This window comes from Pseudopipra pipra, chromosome 2 (assembly GCF_036250125.1).
Source record: "Pseudopipra pipra isolate bDixPip1 chromosome 2, bDixPip1.hap1, whole genome shotgun sequence".
NCBI classification, from domain to species: Eukaryota; Metazoa; Chordata; class Aves; order Passeriformes; family Pipridae; genus Pseudopipra; species Pseudopipra pipra.
The window spans coordinates 44,742,280-44,768,427 of record NC_087550.1 but is presented as its reverse complement, the minus strand read 5'-3'; the positions used below and the strand labels follow the sequence as shown (position 1 = coordinate 44,768,427).

General features: G+C 38.9%; 1 protein-coding gene and 1 long non-coding RNA gene across 2 annotated transcripts; one reads left to right on the top strand and one right to left on the bottom strand.

The window, feature by feature from the left end:
* Positions 1-372: 372 nt before the first annotated feature.
* MPHOSPH8 (M-phase phosphoprotein 8) lies at positions 373-23,270 on the bottom strand. Its single transcript, XM_064645282.1, has 13 exons — positions 22,968-23,270; positions 19,110-19,265; positions 17,371-18,204; positions 14,408-14,504; positions 13,839-13,964; positions 13,664-13,752; positions 12,380-12,520; positions 11,481-11,567; positions 9,409-9,563; positions 5,416-5,570; positions 4,262-4,389; positions 3,524-3,607; positions 373-2,684 (listed from the first exon to the last, which is right to left on the bottom strand). Exons 1-13 carry the CDS (start codon positions 23,226-23,228, stop codon positions 2,643-2,645), a joined length of 2,355 nt encoding a protein of 784 aa, XP_064501352.1. The 5' UTR covers positions 23,229-23,270; the 3' UTR covers positions 373-2,642.
* A 78-nt stretch (positions 23,271-23,348) lies between these two features.
* On the top strand, positions 23,349-23,920 carry LOC135409572 (uncharacterized). The gene is made up of 2 exons (XR_010428269.1): positions 23,349-23,502; positions 23,729-23,920. It is a non-coding gene; the product is annotated as an uncharacterized LOC135409572 (long non-coding RNA).
* The last annotated feature ends 2,228 nt before the right edge of the window (positions 23,921-26,148 follow it).

Here is a 26,148-nt window from a genome sequence, read left to right as displayed (position 1 = left end):
AGAACATTTTGGGACATGCATGTCCTCATGTAAGTCCTCATGCACTTGGAGCAATCCTAGCTGGCTAGGATGGCAGCTGCATTCTGTGCTGTCTCCTCCACATGCTAGAACAGCTTTCTTAAATTCAGACTGATCAAAACCCATCTCGTTTTTGAAAAATGGGTGCAGGAAGCACAGAGGACCTGCGATACAGTCAGCTGCATCACCCACCAATCCTCAGGACCTGTGAGAGAAGCCAGGAACACAAGTGCTGGTGATGAAGCAGGGGAAGATAATGAACCCGAGCATTCAGAACCATTTACTGCCATTGCAATTCATAGGAACTGCAGCTGCTGATGCAGAAAGAAGAAACTGAGCAAGTACTTAGAAGTATTTCTCCACATTGCCTAAAAAATTGGTTTTTATTGTAGCTACCTTCTCTTCAGCCTTTGTCCACCGAAACATTGTTTAGCCATTGGATTAAAAAAAACAGACAAAAACATGCTTCAAACAGCTTTTCATATGCCTTTTATGCATCTTCAGTAACGATTCTGAATTTATTTTGCCAACTAAAAGCTGCAAAATATCCATCCTTTAAAAGCATCCCAAACCCAAATTTTATTCCCATGTCCTGTAGAACTCCCTCCTTTCCTCTCCTGTGCCTCAAGAGAAAAGACAAAGCAAACTCCCCAACTCTACGGCCTTTGAAAAACTGCTTGCTATATCAACTCTTGGAGCATTACTAAACATTTTTAGGTTACACTGTACAACAGTTTCTAAATAGCATCTATATCATATGGACATTTGTTCAAAAACCTCTTACCCCCGCCTTGAAGGGCTCCACCATTTCCCCAGCAGAGGAGCACACACACACTGTGCTATTCTGTGTGGAGTGCCAGAGTAACCAAGGGAGGGGAGCCACGACCACGAAAACTGTCACTCCAGCGTAAGGGAACATGAGTGTCCCCTCTCCTTATTCATCATCCAGAGTTATGCACAGTGACTAAAATTACAGCTACACAAAGTCCCAAGTGCTGGCACTGACACACCTGATTCTCAAACAGAGCTTTTCATGCATTTCAGGTGTTCACACTTGGCGAAGTGAGGTATCTAATGTATTTCACAGAGGTGGAGATACTAAGTCTGTACAGAACCCAAACTTGTTATCATCTCATCAATACTGTCTGCAAAAAGATACTCAACTATTCCAAATCAAAACAGAAATGAGTATTTCTATGTCATGTTGCTGTTCTAGTTTTATATAGCTTGATGTGAAATTCCACAAAATTGCAAGTGTCCTTTTTTCCTTACTCATTTGGCATCTCCTAAATAGGAAAGATTAAAACTTTCAAAACCAAAAATTAAAAACTCGTTAATTGAACCTTATATTAAAGAGTCACAGTTCTTTGAAGGGTAATTCATACATCTGCATCATTGTGATGATGAGCACTCAAATACATTAAGAATTTATGCACAATAGTTTTGCTAATAATATAGGCACATAGTGGCATGTAAACTACACATGGCAACTAGAACAGCAAAGGCACGATCTGGTTTGGTTTCTTTTTTTTTCTTTTTTTCCCTACTTTTCAAGATGTTGGTTAATTAATTTACAAAGAAAAATATTCTATACTCCATGCAGAAGTATTACATTTGTATTTTACAGCACAAGACCATTACAAAACTGCTGTCATCTGATAAAGTGGGTCATTTAAATAAAATAATAATAATTAAAAAAAATAGCAGCTCTTTGCACTGAGGAACTGAATTTCTGAATTAAAGGACAATACATGTTCTCATCTGTCAGGCTGAGAACACGTGAGATTCTCTATGTATCTTCTTGTCTACAAAAAGCACTGCCTCCACACTGAAGGTAGTTACACATTTTCTGGTTTGCTATTTTCAGTTTTGTTTTTCCAGATGTCACCTAAGACCTCAAAAGTTAAGATGTCTGTAAAACTACGAGCTGCTCCTCTAATACAAAAATAGCTTTAAACACTGATACAACCAGGAACCTGACTGCAACTCTCTCTGACTTGAGCCTATTCAGATGTCTTTGTTCACGCCTGCAGTTAACTGTGTTAGTTCAAAGGGAATCACTCTAAGCACAACTGCTGTCTAATTGGGAGGCAGGAACAGTTTTAAAACAGAACACAGCCCTCAGCAATTTGAAGTTAAATCTAATGCAGTCATTTTAAAGTGTAATTTCCAAGAATATGACAGTTCTGCATTTCACATAGAAACACTAGGGTAAGTAGAAAACTTTAGTTTACAAATGAAAAAGATCTTTCTATTAAAAAAGACATTTCATGTAGTTACCTTAAATAGTTCTTATATGCACCATTCCACATTGTGGAAAAGCTGAAATATGCAGTCTGGACTCCACAAGTAAAGATAAACAAAATTATATGTATCGGCACAAATACTTACATCTACATCTGTACAAAGTACAAAAGCTGAAAACCCTGTCCCACTACTGCAGCACATTCAGCTGCTCTCCAACACACTTTCCTACATGACTGCAGTGAGCAACAGTGAGCTGGGAACTAAGTCTCAAGAGAGTGGTGCTAAAAAGTTCCAAACTGCTTTGTCAGTCTCTGAACAGAAGAATCAGAAGTATATCCAAAAGTGTCAGTCCACTCAACACGCTCGCAGCTGGGAGGTCACTGCAACTGCACTCTGTATGCTCCTATTAGCAGCTTTACCTGCAAAAGCAAACAAAGGTTTCATTTCAGCATTGTTCATGTCTAACTACTGTGTTAAGCACTTATAATGTAGGAACATCACAACTGCTAGTGACTGAGAAAGAAAAAAAATTTACAAAGTCTTTAATAAAATCAGTTTATAGTAGCCCTGCTGAGCTATCAATGGCTTGTAAATAGACTCCAGTAGAACAGAAGTGCATCAAGTGGTGTCTGAACAAGTCATCCCCAAATCTGAACTAGACAGAGACATATACTTCCATCTGAATACACCTTTTTCCCCTTAAGAAAAGAAAACCCAAAAAGCACAATAAAATTTAAGAGTGTAACTTTTAAATCTGAAAATGTGGCAAATTTACTGATGTATCTTCCAACGATGCATCTTGCAACACGTAGTAGGGAGTATTGCCCAAGCCACCTGTAAATGCAACAGACTGTACAGACTATTTAAAAGCAGAGTGCATACCCTGGTAAATACTTCCAACACACAAGCAAAAACATCTCTATGCAAAAAAAAAGAGGACACTCCATGTATCCTTTAATTAATAAATTCACAATATAGATGGGGAAAATGTTTAGCTGTAACGTTAGTTTATCCTGGTGCATGAATTATTCTGACTGCAGCATAAAACATTTAATTACAACAGAGCTAACCCTTGGCTATGTTCCTGAGTTCTGGCAATGTCCCAGGATGGAACTGTAACTGATGGGAACTGGGATGAGGAGGCAGTGGAAAATCCTTAGTTTTACATTTGCAACATACAACTATAAGGATTTAGACTATGGAAGAATTATTGTACAACTAAGTAACATGCACATTTAATTTTGAGAACATTTTGTACCTTGGCAGTAGGAGCGTCTGCCAACCGTATGAAAAGCTTGTTAGGACCTACAGTAGGACTGAAGGAATAAATAAAGTGACTATCCTAAAAGGAAGAAGAAAATGGACAAAGTTAATGGCAGGATATGGCTAAAAGAGCATTGTGAGAGGACTCATAGAACACAACATTTTCACCATGCATTTTTTTTGAAAGAACATTGTCTATACTGCAAAGAACCTTTGGTGCAACCACTGAGAAAACAAAGAGGACTTCAAATTGTGCATTTAATAGATTAAAAAAAACTCAGAAATTAAGCATTAGAACTATGAGGTAGGTTGTTAAAAAAATATTTAAGAACTTATTTGGGTCAAAAGAACAAGAGACTTAGGTGAATTTGAGAGTGACACAGCTTTAAATTCAGAACTCTCACCAGCCTGTTCAAACCTGCAGTTCTGAAGTCCTGGGTTGAGGTTGGAGGAGACCTCTCAAGGGCATCTAATCCAACCCACTGCTCAAACCTAGAAGGAGGCTGTCCAGCCTTTTAAGTCATAAATTTTTACGGAATGTAGTATGAGCAAGGTCTGTAGTCCTCTCCACATACAAAGAAAATTAAGTTTCATTAGAAAAAAAAAACATATGACCATAAAAAAATGCTTCATCCCAGTACTTGAAATCCAAATTACAGCACTGAGATTTCCCAGGCTGCTCCATGAAGAATTTATAAAGTAGTTTTACAGTCAGTTATACAAAAAGATTTACCAAAAATACAGGGAGCTGGAATTTGTCATTTAAAACCACAGCTTGCACACTGCATGGTCCACAAAGCCGAGCGCTGACTTCTTTACCACAGAAATTTGCATGGAAAACAAAGAGAAGAAGTCCAGATCCTGAAAGGGAAAAGCAATTCAGTCACACCAATTTGAAATGAGATCTATTATTTAGAACTGCCTACACTGAACCTTTCTAGACAGTCTGGTACAAATATATGTATATATTAAAAAATACTAGAAAAACCCTATTATATAGTATATACAAAATCCCAATGGATTTTCAAAGCAACATGCAAAAATCCCATTTCCCGAGCCAGTGGATCCAGAAAACAACTGACTTGGTCATTAAGTTAAGGTCTTTTGGCAGCAGAAATGATTTTATGTGGCTACTAGAAAGGAATGCAGAATTGAAACAGCAATCCTCAGCACAGTTCACCTCTGTGGCTTCAGGTTTACCTACAGAGAGTTATGGAATTTAATGCGGTTTGGGTCTAGTCAAAGCAAACTGAGCCCAGTCAATTACAGATCCTTATGAACTGTACCAAAACTCAATAAGCAGCAACTTTAAATACCTGCAAATGCCTCATTTTAATACATAAAAATTCTATAAAATATGATACTTATAATCCAAAACTGGAAGACTTACACTACAGCTCTGAACTACCAGAAAACTGGGCTGACACTCCACTTTCAGTCTTCATTTAAGTGGAATCTAACAGTCACACTAATGTGTTACTTTGTGAAAAATCGGTATCAGTATATATTTCCCTGATATACTCAATAAAAATGACTCAACTAAGCCAAGCAAGAGAGTATAGTATCTGAATTCCTGAAAGAATGAAGGTAAACCACTCCTTTCCTATAATGCCTGTCTCTTAGCTAATGTAAGCCATGAACAGAAAGAAGCTGTGTATGTGGCAATTAAAAAAAAAAAAGCTTAAAAAAAAGATACACACAAACCCTACCCATGATACAAAGTATAACTGCTCTCCGTATGCTCCATGATCAGAGCATCCTTCATGTAATTTACTGCAATGTCATACAAAAATAATTTTGCATAGTAGACTCTAAGACATACTTAGAATGCATTGTTTTCCCTTTTTTAAACAAACAAAAACCCCACCACAACAAGAAGTCTCCTACCTTCTGGCACATTTTGTGGGGGTCTATAGTGAAAATCCGTGGAGAAGTCTGGCCCTTCACAGAGACGATGACAAGCAATTGGAAAGACTGGCTCCAGCAAAGCAAGACGAGCTTCGAAGTACTTCCTGATGGTATCTTCTGCTACTTTTGAGAGCCTGGAAGACCAAACAAGTGAGGTCTCTACTTCACACAGTAAACTCTTTCACCAGGCATAGACATAGTGAGAGATTCTAGACCCCCTTTTTAGATTCCTGATTTTCAGGAGTGAATTCCTTCATCATTAGCATTTATGCATAGACGAACCCCAGATTCCAATGCTTTGTTACTAAAATATCAGCAATCTGTTCGTGAAATGCATTTATCAGGTCCACAAAAATAAAATGGTAATACAAATGCATTGCAGCAGATTAAAAAAAATTCCAACTAGCCACATATTTTGAAGGCTTTTTATGTAGAAAGATATCCCTTAAACATCAGTTTCTACCTGGTGGCTAAACAGAAACCAACCTGGCTGACTTATCAACCTGACTGTAAGTACGATGTAAAAATAAACAAGTCCTTGTATAATTTTACTGGCAATACTACTGGAAAAATGCAGTTCCCAGTTAAACTCTACGAATATCACAGTGAAAAAGTAGCAAGAAAATAGCCAAGTTAGGCTTTCTTGTTTGTTTTTTTGGAGGTTGGGGAGGTGGGGGCAGTGAGCAGCCTAGCCTTCAGAGGAACCACGCTAACCAACAGCATTTGGCACCCTTGCTCACAGGTTACTCAGTGATCCCCTTCAGAAAGCTGTTTGTCAGAAATGGGTTTTAAATCCTTGTGCACAGCAAAGGTCCCGACTATTGCAGCTTTACAGCTTTTATTCAGTTATTATTCAGAGCACAGTTTCCTGCCTGGCTAGCCAAGATTATCACCTGCAGAAACTAAAACTTAAGCGTTTATCTGGAAAGAAACCCCAGGAATTGCCATGCCAAAGCGAGCCTGGAAGTGCATGTAGCCTAGTTTCCAGTTGCTTGACAAAGTTGTATTAAACAGTCATCTTTTTTTTGGTACACTGTCCTATTTTCCAGCAACCTGATTTAGAGGTATCCAAAACTAGAGACTACAGCCAAATCACGTCTCCTTAGATCTACATAAGCCATTCTAAAATCTCGTGCATTTGTGACCACAGCATTCTGCAACGAGATCCATAATCCAGTTTTTCTGTGCAAAAGTATTCCTACACTTCAAAGCTATCACTAAATCATTTACTAGGAGGGCCTGCAGAACCTGTCTAATGATTTTGGGTTATTGTCTGTTGTTGTTTTCAGATTTTAAGCTTTCAATCATTTTATTTTCAGCTCCACTACTACTGTATTATCCTCCTTTTTGACTGACAAAAAACACTGAACTGGTATTTTCAGGTAATGAGTCTAGAAGCTTCCTCAATTGGCAAGAGCTGTGTTACTCCTTGTATAGTTCACATTACCACAGTAACACCCCATGGACATCACTTTGCAATTATCAATATTTAATTTCAACTGTCACTTCACGGGCAAAATTACATAGTCAAGGTCTTGCAAAACTCATTATTCAGATTAGATGAAATGGAAGGTGCCAGATGTTAAATAGGAAACAAACTGAAAAAAGCATCAAATAGCGAATGAGTGACAAAGTGTCAATGAAGTGAACAGCAGGTACCAGATCACTTCTCTGCATGCTTGCTGTTGCCTTCAAAACCTTAACTCACAAATCATAATTTTCTTCCCTAGGGAAAAACCAGCATACTCCATTTATCCACTTCAGCTGCCCCTGCTCACTTTAACAAGCTTTCTATGCTTGAAAAATTATTATTAGTTTTTATGCTTTTAGCACTTTTTTTCCATTTAGCCTCGTACGAGAAGAAAACATTTCCTATAGTGTTCACCTGCTCAGGACAAAAATTTGATGCAGTGATTTACAATACCTCAGACAACCTTTACATGGCATTAAAAACTTTCACAATGCTTTCCTCCCAGTATGAAACTGGATCAGAACACATTACTTCAGTAAAAATCATGAGCACAAAATCTAGCTGGAAACCAGTCACTACTGGTGCACCCCTGAAGTCAGTACTGGGTCCAGTCCCATTTAAAATCTTCATTAAGATGAGGGGGCAGGGCACCTCAGCATGTCTGCAGATGAGACAGACCTGGCACTCCTGGGACCTTCTGGTTATCTCTGTCATCCACAGGAGACCTCAACAGGTTGGACAGATGGGCTGACAGGAACCTCATTATGTTCATCACGGAGCAGTGCAAAGTCCTGCCCCAGGTACCAGGACATGCTGGGAATCACCCAGCTGGAAAGCAGCCTGGCAATAAATGACCTGGTGGACACAAGGCTGAACTTGAGCCAGCAATCTGCTCTTGCTGCACAGGCAGCCAACAGCATCCTGGGCTGCATTAGGCAGAGCACTGTCACAGGTCACAGGACAGGATCCTTTCCCCTAACTTGGCACTGGGGAGATCACACCTTGAGTACTGTGTCCAGTTCCACATTCCTCACCACATTAGAGATGTACTGGAGAGAGACCAACAAAAGGTCACAGAGATGATGAAGGGACTCCTAACAGTAAAGACTGAGAAAGCTGGGACTGTTCAGCCTGAAGAAGAGAAGGCTCAAGGGATCTTAGGAACTCCTTTATGAAATTACAGAATCATAAAAACACAGAATGGCTGAGGCTCGAAGGGACCTCTGGAAGTCACCTAGTCCACTATCTCTGGTCAATCAGGGCCACCAAGAGCTGATTGCCCAGGACCCTGCCTAGATGGCTTTTGAAAGTTTCCAAGCATGGAGACCTGATAACCCCTCTGGGCAGCCTGTGACAGTGCTCTAGCACACTCAACAGTAAAAATGTGTTTCCTGATGCTCAGAGGAAGCCTCCTGTGTTTCAGTTTGTGCCCACAGCCCCTTGTCCAGTCACTGGGCACTGCCGATAAGAGCCCGACTCTGTCCCATTTGCCCTGTCACTTCAGGTGTTTTTTGACAGACACATATTGACCATTACAAGGCAGTTTCTGTCCAGATAGATTTAAGACATCAGCTGATGGGAAACACAAGAGATCAGAGCCAGAAAACAGCCAGGGCTCTCTAAACACTAAAAGAGAATGAGCTTGAACTACAAACTACTTGATAGATTATTTCATACTATGGCGATGAATCACTAGGATTAAATCACTATGAAACAAGAGAAGAATCTTGCACTGAAACGGTGTTCTTCCAGCACTAACTATGCATTCATGGCAAAATCTCACCTGCTGCAGAAGTCCTGAGACCCTGCCTGAGTCTTCTCCAAGTTTATAGATTGGTTTTGATTTTCTGCCCTGATACAGTAACCATCAGTATTCCTCCAAACTTATATTTAAAGAGCGTCCTCCTTCTCTTTGTCTCAGTTTAGCTCAGTATATTTTTACATGACCATACGACATCAACACTTCACGTATCACATACGCTGCACTGCTCTTCAGTCATTCTGCTGCATGACAAAAGATTTTTATTTCCATCATCTACTGGCATGAAAGCTTTATCCCTGGCACTCTCAGTGCACAGCTGATTTTGAAAGGTCCAACATCACCCCAACTATCTGCACTGATTTTTCAGTGGTTTTGTTTGGTGTTTGTTTGATTTTTTCCTATGCTTTCTAGCAAGGTATTTTATTTGGAATGCCCTACTAAGAGTTTACATTCAACTGTCCAGTGCTTATACACTTTTTAGGATTGATCTATTTCTAGTTTAAGGAATCTTTTACTTCTAGTAATTACCTTTTCCTCCTTTCCATCTTTTTACTCAGTGTTTGAGCAAGTGTATGCTGATTCTGGTAGTTCACATAATTTTAATTTCATGTGATTTATTACTTAGCTTTCTGCCCAAATCAGATCTGTTTTCTTTCCTGAAATTTTCCCCTCTTCCTCGTAAACTTCAACCAAAACTACGACATGTCTAGTGTTACAAACTTCAAAGCAGTTTACTCACGTTTCCAAATGGCTCCTGAGCTGTTCATACACCACTATGTTATTATATTGTTTAGCATAATGCATCGCATTGTTCTGATGCTTTGACAAAATGTTACAATCTGCTCCGCTTTCAATCATAAGCCGCACGATATCAGAATTCCCTCTTTTACAAGCCTGTGTAGAGAGGGAGAAGGTGGAAGGATAGAAAACGACGACAAATCCCTGTCAGAACACAGCATAATGTGATGATAAGCAGAACCACAGAAATTAATTAAAATCCAAAATTAGTTACAATCCAAAAGACAAGTTTAGGTAGTTGGTCTCTGAATGGTAACAGAACCAGAAACTCAGGAACACACTCCATAATTATTTTATCTTTATCCAGACAATATGACACACCTGATCCACAGAAGCAGCAATGATCAGGACTACCAGTGGACATAATTAGAAAAAAAAAAAAAATAGATAAAGTAAGCCCCAAAACTTCTGTGAAAACATGCAATCTGCTGGAGTTCAGCAACTGTAAATTTCGTTGCAATTGTTTACCTGAATAAATATGTTTCTGCAGAACTATTCAGAATGACTAAAGTAACATTTCCAAGTGCCTGTTTCTAGACACCTCAGTTCAAATGGTATTTTGGGTGTGCAGTAAATTAACAGAATTTGCCCCAGATCATTATTTAGCTGTGTTAGACAGTCACTGTTTTCCACTGCTTAAGTGTCCAAGGCTGTTCACTGTGATTTACACCAAGAATTTCAGGGTATGTCAACCAAAGACTGAACAAAAGCACAAGGAAATCTAAAAAAGTGTTACTTAGAAGAATGCAAACACATGCTTTTGGTCTCTTGCTTTCAAACGCTTCACTCAGACAAATTAGGGAAAGTCACAAGTGATACAACTTTCTATCTCTGTAAGGCCTTTCAGAAGTTAACTTCTGATATTTGTTTCCACTCTGAACTTTTATTTGTGCCTTCAATCCATAATCTTCCATTAATAAACCAACTCTCTTGCCTCCCTCAAACCAAAGAAACCACAAAAATCCCACACTACCTCACAGAAAGAAATTAAGTGCCAAGACTTCCCCCCTCCTCTTAAAAAGTATGATCCAACTCCTAACATTAGAGTGTAATAAACACATTGATATGTTTATCCACACAGGGTTAAACTTGTTCCATAAATTACTGGAAATGAAGATCCTATTCCCTGTGTAGCAAAACAAATATCCACAGCAAGTGGCTGCCAACTACAAAGTATGTACAGCTGTGCATCAAATACTAACAAAACCTTTAAAAACAATGAAGGTCAAAACTGAGGTTCATGGAGGTAGCCAAATTATGAAGAGATTTTGGACTGAAGTGGCTGAGGAAACCACAAGTGTGATGTTGTTTTCTTTAGAGCAAATGTGAAATCCCCACAGTTCTTAAGCCTCGCAGAGAGTAGAAGAGAAACAATACCACACTGTCTGGACAGAAAAGCTTTTGTAACTCATCTGCAAACAAACTGCATAAATAGCCTACATATAAATACAGCAAGTTTATCCAAAGGGGAACTTTGGTAAAATTATTTGATATAAAGAAAAAATTATTAAGAGAACAGGCTGTTTTAAGAGTCTTAGAATTTTCCCATTACAACAAAACAAAAAAAATTTCCTTTGTGACCGGGGGAAGAGGTGCAGAACAGGCAGTGGGAAGGAGACTGAAAACCAGCTATTTTATTTCTGGCTTGCAATGAAACGACAAGTGTCAATCACAGCAACACCCAAGGGAAAGATTTTCCTTTCTGGAATTTTTCTCTTCCTGCTGACAATCTGATTATCTCAGTTTAAAGACCACATCTGCACTTCTTTGAGCCAAACAACAGAAGAAGAAGATGAGCCACAGTTAGCATTGCATGCTTGACAGCATCTACATTTATTGTTTAGATATTACACTACATGTAAAAAAAAAAGGATTAAAAAAACACTGCTTGGAGTATTGTTATTTCAAATGTAGTATGTTCCCTAATTGAACTCTACAAATATGTTTTTATGTTTTATTAGTTTGCCAAAAGTATTTACAATTAAACTGTGTCAAGACAAACACTGAATTTACCTTCATTAAGGCAGTTTCACCACTGCTCTGCCGTGTGTTCACATACGCCCCAGCTTCCAGAAGAATAGCTACTGTTGTTAAAAAATTCTGAAAAGAAAACCAACCCAAAACCAAAAGACAAGTAAGTAAAAAATATTCTGGTTTTGTTTCAGAGTATAGAATGACATTTACTTAAAATCCACTCCTAAAATTCAAAACACGAGTCATTACACAATTAACACTTTTCTCTCCCATGGCTAATAAAGAACAGTTTAGACTCAAACAAGTAGGATAACTGTAAATATTCACAATTCTTACTTTTTTCTAAACCCTATTCAATAATGAACATTATAGGAAGAAAGCAGTGTGTTTGCATTAGTCACCAAACTGGAATCAAGCTTCCTTCTGGCCTTCTATATACTGTACGTGGGAAAGCACACAAACCAACCTGAACAGAGGAGGACACCTGTGAACCTCTAACTTACTATGATTTTACTAGTTTAGCTGGTCTTAGTTTGAGAAGACCTTGTCACTGTGTCCATTGCCCAACTTTTAAACAGTAAACCCTACTTAATCAGAGATCTTCTCTCTAAGACTTCCCAGTTTGGATCCCGTGTAGCCAGAGAACATAACAAGCAATTCTAACACAAGGACTTCAACTCCCGTGACAGTCTAAAGTTCAAAGAGATCCTCTGCCTCCACTTTTCCTCCTATGATATTCTCTACTCTCAGGGTAGGGTTTGTGATCAGAACTTATTTACACTACAGTAACCACAGCTGTTGAAATCATACATTTAAGGTCACCCCGCTGTATCTTGCTAACTAGTTCTAGGCATCATCAAAAGGAAATAAATTGTGTCCCACCTTTAAACATAAGTAAAAGAGTCAAGAACCACAAATATGACAACAACCAGGCCAACCTTTTCAACTGCATGTATCAATGCTGTTGTTCCATTTTTCTGTCTGCCATTAACTTTAGCTCCTTTCCTGATTAGGATCCGCAGAAGGTCATCATGCCCACCAGCAGCAGCAAGCATTACTAGGGTCATTCCATTTGAGTCCTGTAACAAGAATCATTGCCATTAGAAAAAAAAAATAATAAAAAAAATCTAATACTTCAAGAAAAACCAAAGCTGCAAGACAAGAACTGCAAGTGTGCCAACAGGTTTCCCAAAGATTTCCCTCCCTGGCAGAAGAATTCACACATGCATGGCTGCCAAACTATCACCTCTCACTTCTCTGGTCCAGAGGTCTCAGTCTGAGCTCCGTGATCTGCAAAATTTGTAACGTTCTGGGGACCAGAACAAGAAGGAGGAAAACCAGAACGAACCAGGAAGTCAGGCAGTAAGGTATTTGAGGGTGGGCATGACAGCAAAACAGTGGGGAATAAAAATCAGCAGCCACTGGAAAAAAAAACCACTATGGCTCAAATCAGTTGCTACCACTACAGAGTTTCTTGATTTTACTAGAGTATAAGTATAAAGACACTTCTGTGAGTGGCCAGCTTCCTCACTCCTTCCTGCATTTTCCACCAGACACTGCAATTCAAAGAACACATGCTTGCCTCAGTAGTTCATTTGGCATCTTTTCTACTATACTACAGAAGCCTTAGCATAATGTTGAGCTCTCAAAACGCTACACAATACAACTACACGAGATCATCAGTGAAAATACTGGTATCAGAGATTTTAATACTAAAAAATGGAACTACAGTACTATTTCACAGGAAAATAGATCCTTGAAAAGAAAATCCAGTAAGAACACAGATGATGCGATGGCAAACTGGAATAAAATTAATTATGGAGTGAAGTGGTCCCAGTGTGCCAGACAGAACTTTCAGGTTTTCGGGTTTTTTTTTTTTTTTAGAATTTTTTTTTTCTCCACATATAATGTTTCACATATTTTAGCCACTTGACCTAATGGTTATCATTCCTTATAGCATGCAAAGTTTCACATTTAATATTCAGTTAAACAGAGTGGGCAAATTGGTCGCAAATCCAGTTATTGTGACAGTTCTATCAAACTTGATTTTTTTCTTTGGAAGACATGGATAACAAATACTGAAGCCTCTAAGTCTGTACTGCCTTTTGTCAGCTTGTGCTTTTATCAAGGTGAGATACAACACCAAAGGGGAAAGCTTTTCAAACAAATCAAAATTTGTACTCTTCCCTCCCGCTCCAATACTTCTATTGCTGAAAAATTACCTCCTGATCCAGATTATATTCTTCATTTGAAGAAAGTGCCATTTTCACTGTCATGTAATCTCCACTTTTAACAGCATCCCTCAGGAGAGCTAGAAAATAAATTCAATGCACTTATAGGATATTTCCCTTTGAAATGTCAGCTAAGAAACACTCCTTTCTCCCGGCAAATACTCACTGCTTGATACTGGTTCCGTTAATACGTGATTCTCATCTTCTCCATCAAGATGCTTCTGTAATTCTTCTAGTGTCAGCCATTCTAACTGCATGTCCATACCCAAACTCAGGACTTGCTGCTTGCCATCTATCATGTATTTGATAAGTAAAATAACTTGTAAATTTCCAAACCATTGCTTGGCATTGCTTCAATGATCAGCAGCTTAACCTGCTATTACTGCTTTTCATTCAATCATGATTATCAAAGGTGGAGTTACCTAGTTTTCCTCAGTTCATCCTCACCAGAGTAATGAAGGAATTTATCCTGAATAAAATAATCTAGTTTTTCTGAGATCAAGAGCAGTAACACTTATGTTCCATTATACTATTAAGAATACAAATACAATCTAGACATTTTTCTGTGTGTATCAAATAATTCGGTTCTGGTGAAAAGACTTTTGCTTCATAAAATAAAAGCAGAATTCCTTGTTTCTGGTGTGTGTGTTACAAAACTATACAATATCCACCCTCATAGAAGTAAGAGGAGAATGTCCTCAAGTGTTGTTACCTTCTCTCTTTTAAAGCACTTACTTTTTAGGCTCTTCTGTTCTTTTCTGCTTTTTTCTTCTTTTTCAGACTCTTTTCTTTGAGATTTTTCTTTACTTTCCATTTTCTTTACTTCTTTCTCCTGATATTGAGAACAGATATCAAATTTCAGTGGTAGAAAAAAAATGGAAAATAAACTTTCACCACTCCAACAATAAAATATATTTACAATTAATACTACTGAAACCTGTATGCAACAGACTTGTGGACATTCCTAAGAAAATAATTAAATAGGTGAGTGAGGAATTAAGTCCTTGAAGGCTTCCTCCCTAAGAGAAGAGGTGTTATATCCAGCACAAAACAACTTCAATTAATATTTTTACACAGCCGTGCAAGGTTGCTCTATGGCATGAGGTGCAGGTATGGCAAAAACAGCATTTTGAAGGAAATTCAAAATGATGAACTTTTCATTTGTTTCAAATACCGAACCTGAATAAAATGTAATTATTTCAAACTATTTAACAATTTTGTATCACCAAATCCAAAGCAGTTATGACAAAACTGACTTGAACCTCAACTGAGAAAACTTGAAATCTGGACACAAAAGGTGCTAAATTTTCCAATTTACACATACAGAATGTTATAGCAACAGTAATTTGTGAAAACGACACTCAGAAAAATCCACTCAAACTCATCCACACAGAAGTTCAAGCTTAGCAATACCTAATATCACAGAAAAAAATTATTGTAGATACATAATCAAATTTGCCAAAATAGGGTTCAAGTGCCTCTACCAAAGTTTGCCTTTCTCGTCCTGTAATCATCTCTCTCCATTCAGACAGAAAATTCAACTGCAGAGTAGGCAGGACAAGGCTCCTTGGCATGGCTTTGTATCGGCCTCCAACCCTAACCTGGAATAACACTGGCTTTCTGAAAAACTGCCCCAAGAGAAGTCCACACAAGAACTACAAACTGTATTCATCATTAAATGCTACCATTTCTCTGACATAGGAAAAAACCTTAATCAAAATACATTAGTGTCATGTATCATAATGTATTAGCAGAGGTGAGACATTTAATTGTCTTTCTTGCCACCTCCCTTTCCTCCACAAAACCTCAGCTTCTGATCCCTCACATGATTAACTAGTAACACAGAGAGCCGCTAATCCTGGCAAATGCTAAGTATTTAGGAGGAAACCTGTAACTTACTAAAGGGACTACTGGATATTCACTACAGTGGGGCTGGTAAAATCAGTAATCCTGAATTGTAGTCTAAATTTCTAATAAATGATCAGATGCACAACATACACATTTATTTTTGGAGGTAAATCAAATTAAAAGAAGGGTTCAGCATGCAAACTGATTCTAAACAGAGAACACTGTGCTATAAATTGACATGATGGTGGTTCTACAAGCAGAGTTACACAAGGAAAGGCAGGTAGCTGAAACATACACGATGTTTTTATTTGAAAAGAATAATCTGCTTGGGCCAACAATGTAGTGAACAAAAAAACCTCCAGAACACTCCACCAAACCTACCCATGTAAGTCCACAGCTGCCCCAGAGAGTAACTAACCAGTTACAGAAAACAGTGTTTAAGCTTCCTAAACTCAAAAAAAGCAAAGAGCAGAATGCCTTCCCTGCTTCCTTGGTACCTTGGAGTATGACCTTCCATGGAGTGTGACCACGAGAAAAGCATACAGACAACCCACTGAGAGTGCTGGCTGAAGAGCCATAAGTAAACCCACTTTCATCTGCTGTTATGTTCAGGGTGACGGGATTTTTATACTACTGGTAAATAGAACAGAACAGAATTCCAAAGATTGATCTGATTATCTTCTCTGATACAAATGCTATAGCCTTGAACAATGAGTAAAATACTTGGGTAATAAAGGGCCATACCATTTCAGGTAATTAAATTACCTTCTGAAACTGGGCTATACCTCATAGTACTTTTGCTTGTTTTCAAGAGCTTTCACCACTAAGACCCTGCAAAAACACTTTTCTGTGTAGCTCTACTCTGAGATTATGCCATGGAATTCTCTATCCCCAAATGAACTTACTTATGTTAAAGGTGGCCTACTCCATACACACAACCATAAGCAGAGGACTGCTGTTGAACCCACAGAAGAAACTTCCCACCACAGAATCATGGCCTCAGAAGAGGGATATAATCCATTAAGTATCAAGAAGTTTTGGCTGCAATCCTCTTAAATCAGAACAAGTTTTCTCTGAGCTGCCAATGTTTTATGAACTGCAAACTGTATTAGAACAGTCTGAAGCAGCTGTAAGGAGTTATATTCCCTGTATTAAATAAGGAAAAACAAACAGTATGGTATTTGCTTACCTCATTTCTTACAACAGGTAAAGCATTTCTAATTCTTATGAAACTGTGTCATGAAACTAAGCATTTTCTACAAGCACTCCAGGAATTCTGACACAAGACTGCTGCACAATTATCTGAAGTCTTGGTTTTAGAAGCGATTTCAGCACTCCGGTTCTCAGCTAGGTACTACTGCATAAGGTATAATGGAATGGCCCGTGTCTGACAGAGATCAAATGTGTATTTCAGCTCAAAAGTGCACTTTGTGCGGTGCTGAATGGACTGTTGCTCAAGGCTGTATCTTTTACTACACAAGTAGAAAAAAGTGAAACTGAGGCAACCGTTGAAGGTGGGCAGGAACAAAGCTAAAAACAACAGCATGCTTTGGAAGAACAGTAGATTTCATTCTAAGAATGCATAACAAACAGGAGAAATTTATCCCTTCCTATTTAAATACACCCTTCTTTCCTAAAGCATTCCCCTTTTATAGCATTCCGAATCCAGAAATTCTCTGGTCTCTCATGCATTGTGCAGTGGGCATTTCTTTAGCTTCATGCAGCTCAATACCTTTCCAATTTGTACTTCTGTCTTTGCCATCCTGAACAGTCACTGTTTGAGGTATCTGTACCTCAAAGTTGATTGATTTTATCCTCAACACCCACCCTAATACCTTAATATTGCTTACCTCCCCAGGTGAATCAATGGTCTTGCACACCCTTTCATCAGCACTTAATTTCACACCCTTCTGCACTGGTGAAGGAGCAGGTGACACTTTCTCCAACTCGCCCGGTACTTTTTCTTGACTTGTTTGTTTTTTGTGCATGCTTTTTTTCTCTGAATAAGTATCCTGAATTTCCACTTTTCCACCTTCCTCTTCTTTCTGATTTTTTTTCTTCTTTGTTTTAACCTTAACATCAATACTATCATCTTCATTACTTGCTGATCCATCAAGCTGCCTATCAGCAATGGCATCTTTTTCATCACTTTCTTGTTCCAATCTCTCTTCCCTGCTTATCACCTTTTGCTTCTCATCTTTATTTTCAGAATTTAAGTCTGAGATTTCATTATCAGTTCCTTGAGAAAATGTATCACCTAGAGTACCTGATTCTGAGTCAAACTGAACATCTCCATGCTTTTCCCTCGGTGATCTTTTATTTTCTTTATAATCTTCTTTAGCTTTTATTTTTAAATCCTTAACTTCACCTTTTTTTTTCTTGGTTTCTTTAGTATCTTCTTTCCTTTGCTTCTTTGGGTCCTTTGAGTCCTCCTTGGTTTCTGAAGTCCTTTTTTTGGGTTTTGAATCAAAAACCAAAGCATCTGAGGAATTTTCACATTCTGTTCTGGGTTTTTCTTTGAGTTTTGCTGACTTTGACTTTTTCTTCTTCAGGTCATCTGGACTTCTATCCTCTACATCTTTTGACTTCTTCTTTTTCTTCTTTGGTGAAACATCATCTTTTGTTTCACTTTGCCAGTCACTGTCAGATTCTGCTTCAAATATATCATCGTTTAGAGACAGTTTCTAAAAGGTAAAGAAAAAAAAATATTTCTTTTCCCAATAAACTATCATTTTGGTGCAAAGTCTACAAAACTGGTAGCGGTCATGTTTGGGAAAAGTAAATTTTTAAGCACTTTAATCTTTCGGTCACTGCCACGATCATTCCTCATTGCCAAATTGCAAAGTTCATAAATACAATTCTAGCTTACTTGACCAAGTTACATTACTAACTGCTTGGATAAGAATGAACACATAAACAAGTCAAGTACAATCAATTATAGATCCAATAACCAGATTCCAGAAGAGAACTATATCTGACCCATTTTACACCAAAAATATTTAATATGATCCTGTAAAATTTACCTCTAAGTTTCCCAGAAGCAGGGTATCATTTTTCAAAAAAGATCCTTACACTTCTTTTTCAAACCGACTGAGCAGTTAAAAATGAGAAAAGAAAAAGCCATATACTGCTTTCTTGCAACTAATTTTTCTGTATTCCTTTCTTACCAAACTTAAATGATAACACGTAAAAATTCATCTATCTGCTACAGAAAGCAGGAGGGTGACGGGAGCAGTGCACTCAGCTTCACTGACAAGACAATATCCTTGTGGGTAGGGAAAAGGGGTTATTCACATTGTCAAAAACAAACTAGAATGGCCATACATCTGTTATATAGTCCCATTAAAAACGGAAATAAAGTTTGGATGGATTCAGAGTCTACAAGCAAACATGTCAGTTAAGAAAAATCCCTACCAGTGAACAGCAATAACATTAAGTTTCACAAGAAACAAAATCATTTCAGATGAAAGAGAAGCCTTAAGTCTTCTTAATTCCACATTTCAAATGTCTTCCCTTTTCCGTCCTCCCATTAGCAGAGCCTAGACAGTGAACACATCTTCAGTGTAAGATACTGAAAGGTGAAACACACCTGTATGTCTTTTTTAACAGGTTTAGGCTTATTGTCCACAAATTTTTTTCTGAATTCAAGCAGCACTTCTTTGCAGTCTTCCAAATGAACCTCTGGTTCCCAAGTATCATCATCAGAGGTATAACCTTTCCACCGTACTTTATAGAGAACTTTACCCTGTAAGAAAAAACCACAACATTTAATACAATACAGCATAGTATTGCATCAGCTACTTAATTCTTGGGGACCTTTGTGGATATATCATTTTGTGTATATGGAAAGCCATGTGATGGGAGTTCAACCCAATGCTGAGATAAGAATTCCCAGAATTATTTCCACCTGCACCACATACTGAACTAAGAAGGCTGTAAAGTGTTTCTGTAGTTGGAGCAGTTTTATCCAAAATACTTGTAATAACTAACATTTGTTTAGAACCATAGCTATAAGATACATCACAAATTCCTGGTCATTTTATCAAAATGGACTGTCTGACACTTATGAAATTATTCTTTTTAAAGTTTTACTATGTATTCTATTTATATTTCAAGCTTGAATTGCTCTTCTTTGCTGAAGAACATGATATAAAACAATAAGATTTGTAATGAATTAACACCATTCACTTAGTTCTATATTGGAACTCATAATTTATACTTGTAATCAATTCCATTTTTTATAAACTGAAACACCAACAATTCGGAAAAAGAACAAACCACCAATAAGATCAAATTACACATAGACAAAAATCTGAGTGTGTGCATCTCAGAGGAGTTAATTACAAAGATTTTGGTAAAAGATTACATACAAAAAGCCAAGACCAATTGTTTCAACAGTATTTAACTTCACTGAGGAATAAAATTGCACCTTTTAGTCTCTCTGTACTTTTTTCTCCTAGATTAGAAAGTATTTTACCGTTAAAAATAAATTTATTAGCAAATGTACTGAAAAAAGCACCTTTGGAGAGGCAAAACAGTAGTATTGCTTTCTTTCAAACATGGAGTGATAATGCTCTGAAAGACCTTACACTGCTAACCAAGTCTGGAAAAAGAAAGACTCAAAAGAACTGCCATTTGGCACTTACTGTTAAATGTATATCCATATACCCATACATTTTTTGCCTGAGCATCAGTAACCTTTGACCAAGCGTATATACAAGTCATTAAACTTCATCAATCAGCTCTACTTCCAATCTTCTGTATTTTGTTTCACAGACATATAAATAAATAGCCTATATTCAGACACATTAGTTAAATACTTAAAATTTAGCAAAATGCCCTCTCAAAGCAGGACTAACTAGATCAGGCTACTCAGAAATCTGCCCAGTCAGTGTATCTATTCAGGTTTCCCCATATTCCAGCTTGTGTCCACCGTCTCTCTCATCCTTTCACTCTGTGCCTCTGACAAGGATCTGACTCTGTCCTCTCTACATCCTCCCATCAAATAGATACAGATACCCCCATGATTTCCCTTGATTCTTCTCTTCTTACGGCAAAGCAAACCCAGCTTTTAGCTCCCCAACTGTTTTCATAATCCTCCTCTCCAGCATGCCCATGTCTCTTCTGTCCTGGGGTGCTCAGAACTTGACACAGTAAACCAGGTGTTTTGATTAGAGAGGAAGCATCATCTCCCTCAATCTTCTGGCTACATTCTTGGATGCTACTGGCCTTCTTTGCTGCAAGAACTGCTGACTCACATTCAGCTTACTTGTCTGTTGGTACTCCCAGCTCCTTTCCTTCAAATCTTCTTCCTAGCCAGCTGGACTCTCACCTCTAGCCCTGGGGCACAGGGTTATTCATTTCAGATGCAGGACTTCTGTTAGTTGCAGAGTTACTGTTACACCCTTGCAACTCAGGTACAAAATGAGGTAGAAGTTCCTTTTCAATTAATTGAGAAAGCTGGATAAAATGAAGTCTAATAGAAACATAACACTGTTTGGCTGCTGAATGACTCTACATTCCATACATGGAGAGTGATACAAAAACGCAGCTTAAATGAAGACAGGATATTAATTATCACACTAAAGATACACAGGCAGCCTTACACTCGCCTATCAACATTATTTTACTCAATATTGTTATTTTTTCCCTCTATTTCATTTAGAAATAATAGAACACTTCCAAGCATTTCTATACTGCTGTAGCTTCTATGTGAACTAGTGATGGGCTAGAACCAACTCCTATGGAAAGGGGTACCACCATGCCATTAAACAGCAGAGTTAAGGTTACCCATTTCCACTGGAGAATATCACAATTTGCTCTGGAGCCTGTTGTTTTAGTGTAACTGTGGTGCAGTATGAAGAGCTTTCTAAATATAATAAGAAAATACATTTTCAAACTTTCATTGCTTGTTCTCTTAAGTAGGACATGTTAATGTTTTATTTATCCACAGGTCTAACTCCCCAGCCCAATCCCAACCCAGGAGTGCAGTCTCTCATCCTACCACTACTACAAGGTCCAGCAAAACCAGGACTGTGCCTGAAAAGTGTATCTCCATACAGTGCTCTGTATGGAGCTCCTGTCACTGTGACACAGGAACACACTGATGCTGCACTGGACAATGGCCAACCCAGCCTACCTGCTTGGACTTCATGTCAGACTTGGGAATCTGCAAGCTGGGAACCACTACTCTAAAGCAGGTTATGTAATACATACTCCACCGAAGGGTAACACACAGCTTTTCCCAGCCATTTTGGAAGTTAGAACGGGCGTGAGTTTCTGCCTTGTCCTGTACTTCTGAAGCACAGTAACACAGGACCCATTGCAGAGCAATGGAGAGAGGACCTGATGCATTTGGAGCTCATACCACAAAACCACAATCAACACAGGCTGAGTGAACCTTGTTGCACTGAACCAGCTCGGAAACTTCCGCTTGGAAGACCATGGAAGCAAGACACCCTTTCACCAGCAAATGCCAAAGACATCTTCAAGAGATGGCACTTGATGTATTCTGGTACTCTTTAAAAGTCTGTGGAATCGTATGCCTCACCACCACCTAAACCTACAGATTTTAGGTTCCATCGCTGGGAGGGGGGCAAAGGAAAAGAAAAAAACGAATCCTCTTATTTTCAAGCCTTACTTATGCTGACCAACAATTCATACAGGTAAAGCTATAAATATTGTATTACCCCAGACGCATAACATTCTTAAGCCATCAACATATTTCAGCCAAGGTACATCACATAACTCATAATAACATCTCAGAAATTACTGATCTGAACATTCTCCAATCTAGGGGTTTCAAAACTCTGATGTTTTAGACAAAATAGGCAGAATTTTATAGCATTGCGTACCTCACTGAACCCTAAAATAAAAATAATAAATTAGTTAAAATAAAAATTTTTCAGACACAAAATCTTAAAAAAAACCCCTCTATATTAATTATTTTTTCTATTTGAGGTTTAGGAAATTTTTTAAGAACTTCAACCAGTCTAGGTTGCTTTCAAAGAAAGAAATGAAGGTCTGGTATTTCTGTTTAAACAATGCAAAGATACTACAACCAGTTATTTTAATTGATAGAAGTCTCTCTTATTTTAGGAGGTCTTCACGCGTTTTGTAACCCAGTGAACAAGGTCTCACTGAACATATCTTGAAACCATCTCTAAATTCTCCTTTATATTCAATCTTGTCCATGTCTGCTCTCAAACATTTCACATCAAAACACTACTGCAGTTCAGCCGTAAAAGCCAAGAGCAATTTAACAATAGAAACAAAAATAAAAAACAAAAATAGTAAAGGTACAGCTTTGGTTGAGGAGACTGAATCTAGAGTAAGGGGCAAAGAGCTTCTTTGCAAAAGCTGTGCACAACGAGTTTTACATTACAATTGTAACGGGTTACTTTTTTCACGTGGTTTCCGCCCAGTGTCAAGAGATCCGCGCACTCACCCCCTCGGTCTTCACGTCAAGGATCTTCTCCACCTCGAACACGTCGTCGTCCTCGACGTCCTCCTCCTCCTCCTCTTCGCTCACTCCGCCGCCAGCCTTCCCGCCGGCACCCGCCGCTTTGCCCACCCCGCTGCCGTCTTCCTCCCCGTCCTCCTCATCCTCGGCCGCCGCGGCCGCTGCCGTCTCCTCCTCTCCGTCCGCCCTCTCCATCCTGGCCGCCGCTTGGGCTCCGCTCCCGCCCGCCGCCGCCGCCGCCGCCATTTTGGGCCGCGTTTCAAGCGACAACGACGCAGAGCAGCTGCGACATCCCCGGCCGCGCGGGGGGAGGGCGGGGCCTCCGCCGTCGCAGCCAATCGTCGCGCCGACAGCCCGTGACGCACGGGGGCGGGGCCCCGCGCCCAGAGGCCCTCGCGCCCCCTGCGCTGCGGCAGACGGGCGGGACGGGAACGGGAGAGGCTGAGGGGCGGAGCTGGACGGGATCTGAGGGATCTTGCAGTTCCAACGGCTCCTGCTGTGGGACAGGGGAGAACTTCCGGTACACCGGGTTGCTCAGAGCTCCATCCTAGCCTTGAATACTTCCAGGAGTGGAGCATCCACAGCTTTCCTGGGCAGCCTGTTCCAGTGCCTCACCACCTTCACAGCAAAGAATTTCTTCCTAATGCCTAATTTAAATCTCTCCTCTTTAGTTTAAAACCATTCCCCTTTGCTCTATCTACTCGTGTAAAAACGTCACTCTTCTCTTTTCTATACTCCCCCTTTAGGTACTGGAAGGTGCTGTGAGCTCTCCCCGGAGCCCTCTTTTCTCCAGGCTGAACAGCCTCAGCTCTCTCAGCCTGTCTTCGTAGGGGAGGTGCTCCAGCCCTCTGAGCATCTTTGTGACGGCCTCTGGCCTCACTCCAACAGGTCCATGTCCTTCCTGTGCTGAGGACCCGGAGCTGAACTCATCACTCCAGGTGGGGTCTCATTAAGGCAGAATCCCCTTCCTCAACCTGCTGGCCGTGCTGCTTATGATGCAGCCCCAGAATACAGCTGGCCATGCAAAGACTAAACAGCAGATTTTCTGGTTAGTAAATCTGATAGAAGCTGTATCATTGTCTATATTAAGAAGTCTTTCTAGTTCTTAAGAAGCCCATATCCTAGCTCTTCTCAAATAGAAAGTGTAGTACAAATATTTCCTTTGTATTTTTACTAAAAAGACCCAGTATCTTACACATATGAAAACAACAATTCAGAACACCTTGGAAACAGAAGGATGTCAGGATATCCCTCTTGGCAACTTCCTCTACAAGATCAAGTTTATCTACTCCACCCTTAGCAGATGTTTGCTTCAATTCTCATGAGAACATCTATGAAAGAAATTCCACAGTTTTCCCTAGTAACCTCTTAAAACACTTCTCTATTACTGCTAGGTGCATTCTCCATTTGCAAGGGCAGTGTAATGCATTACCTATGGTACTGTGGAATCTCCTACTTCTGAGTATTTTCAAAGAACGGACAAACAAGTGTAGACTGTGTTCTGTACACATTGATCCTGCCTCAGTGCAAGCCATTGCACTGTCTCCAAATATTTCCTCAGATCACCAAGTACAAAGTTCTTTACCTTAATTTAGAAGATGTAATGTGTTCACTAAACACCTGTGAAAAGCCCATTAAATCAAAATAAATCATCCTTAGTCTGGTTTTGTTATTAGGCTTGAGTGCTTGGTCCAGTATAAAATAAAATTAACGAGTCAGTTTTTCATCAGCATAAAATGAGAATGCAGAGTAACAGCAGGAAAAAAAGAGAGAACTCATTCCTCCTAACAAAACTGACCTATGTATTCACAGATTGACCTATGATCAATAAGAAAAGCAGTGCAGGAGAAAAATAACTGTTCTGCTGTCTGCATTTCAAGGCATGCTGTAGGAACTACAAAACCATCTGATTGAAAACTGATATGTTATGAATATGTTTATTACTTCTTTGTTAATTATACTCTTGTATCTGCCAAAACATCTGCCATATTTAACTGGATTGCTACATTACACTTCATTTACTGTGCCATTAAAGTACATAAGATTTTAGCAGAAATCAAAATGAAGATATCATAAAAGTGCTTTATAATGTGCAATGAACCTGAAATTAATGTAAAAAATGAAGTATTAAGGTATTTTAAACAGTTACAGGCAAAGAAAATACTACATATATGTAAAATCAAGACTTACTAACTGCAAGACCCTTTGTTTTCATACCTTAAATTCTGTGACTGTGAAAATTATTATTTAGTAATAATGTAAGATCAAATGTCCTCAATTTAAGCACTGTATGTAAAACTGCAAGGAAAGATAACTGCAATTATCTTAAAGAATTATAAGGTTAAATATTTTATGTAGAAAGGTAATTGATGTTAGATAAACTTGATACCTTGTATCTCCTTCATAGCAGACTCCCAGTCTTTCCCAAGTTCAAGTTGAGAGCAAATAGATGGAAATTGCCTTCTTATGGACTCTATTGCTTTATTCGTAATCACAAAAGCCCAGTGAACACCACTGTGTGTAGAAATGAAGTTTTATTATAATAAAATCTTGTAAATCCACCAAAGAAGCAGAAAGAAAATAATTTCTTCTAATGATAATTATTTGAATGACCCAATTTTCTATAGTATGATGATCCAGCATGTATAAAATACCATCTGAAACAGATGAATATCATTCGTCAAAAGAAGGAAGATTTCCAGGGCTCTCCTGGCTGTTTCTGTATCCTGTTCCTACATGTCCTGTAAAGTATGAAGTCTGTAAAGCTTCCACTTTTGGCACAAGGAATCTGTTATATATCTGTTATAATATCCTTTAGTATAGTCATTGAATCTCCATAATGAAATTAATCTTTATATGTTGAGAAGGTTTATATGTAAGATTTTATTTAAAAGCACACCTTCAATTAGATGAATCATCCGGTTTCATCAGTGTTTTGAAAACTAGCCCTTTCAATTTCTTTGTGCAGTGTATGAACTGTAGCACAAGAATGTGGGGGGAGATGGTAGGCCCATGGAACCCCTGGGCCCCCTGGAAGCGGAAGAGCTGGAGGCATTGAGGGGAGTAAGACCGTTCCCCCGAGAAAGGTGGAGGTGGCTGCATATTCCCATGGAAGCGGCTCTGAGAGTTGGACAGTACAATGTGGGGGGAAGTCACAGCCCCACAG

What these genes read in the sequence shown, in the direction of transcription:
- MPHOSPH8 (XM_064645282.1), bottom strand. Translation starts at nt 23,228, where the DNA reads ATGGCGGCGGCGGCGGCGGCGGGCGGGAGCGGAGCCCAAGCGGCGGCC. An exon ending in AGAACAGAAGAGCCTAAAAA is followed by an intron (nt 13,965 to 14,407) that starts GTAAGTGCTTTA and finishes AATACATGATAG; the next exon opens with ATGGCAAGCAGCAAGTCCTG. An exon ending in CTCAGGAGCCATTTGGAAAC is followed by an intron (nt 5,571 to 9,408) that starts GTGAGTAAACTG and finishes TTGGTCTTCCAG; the next exon opens with GCTCTCAAAAGTAGCAGAAG.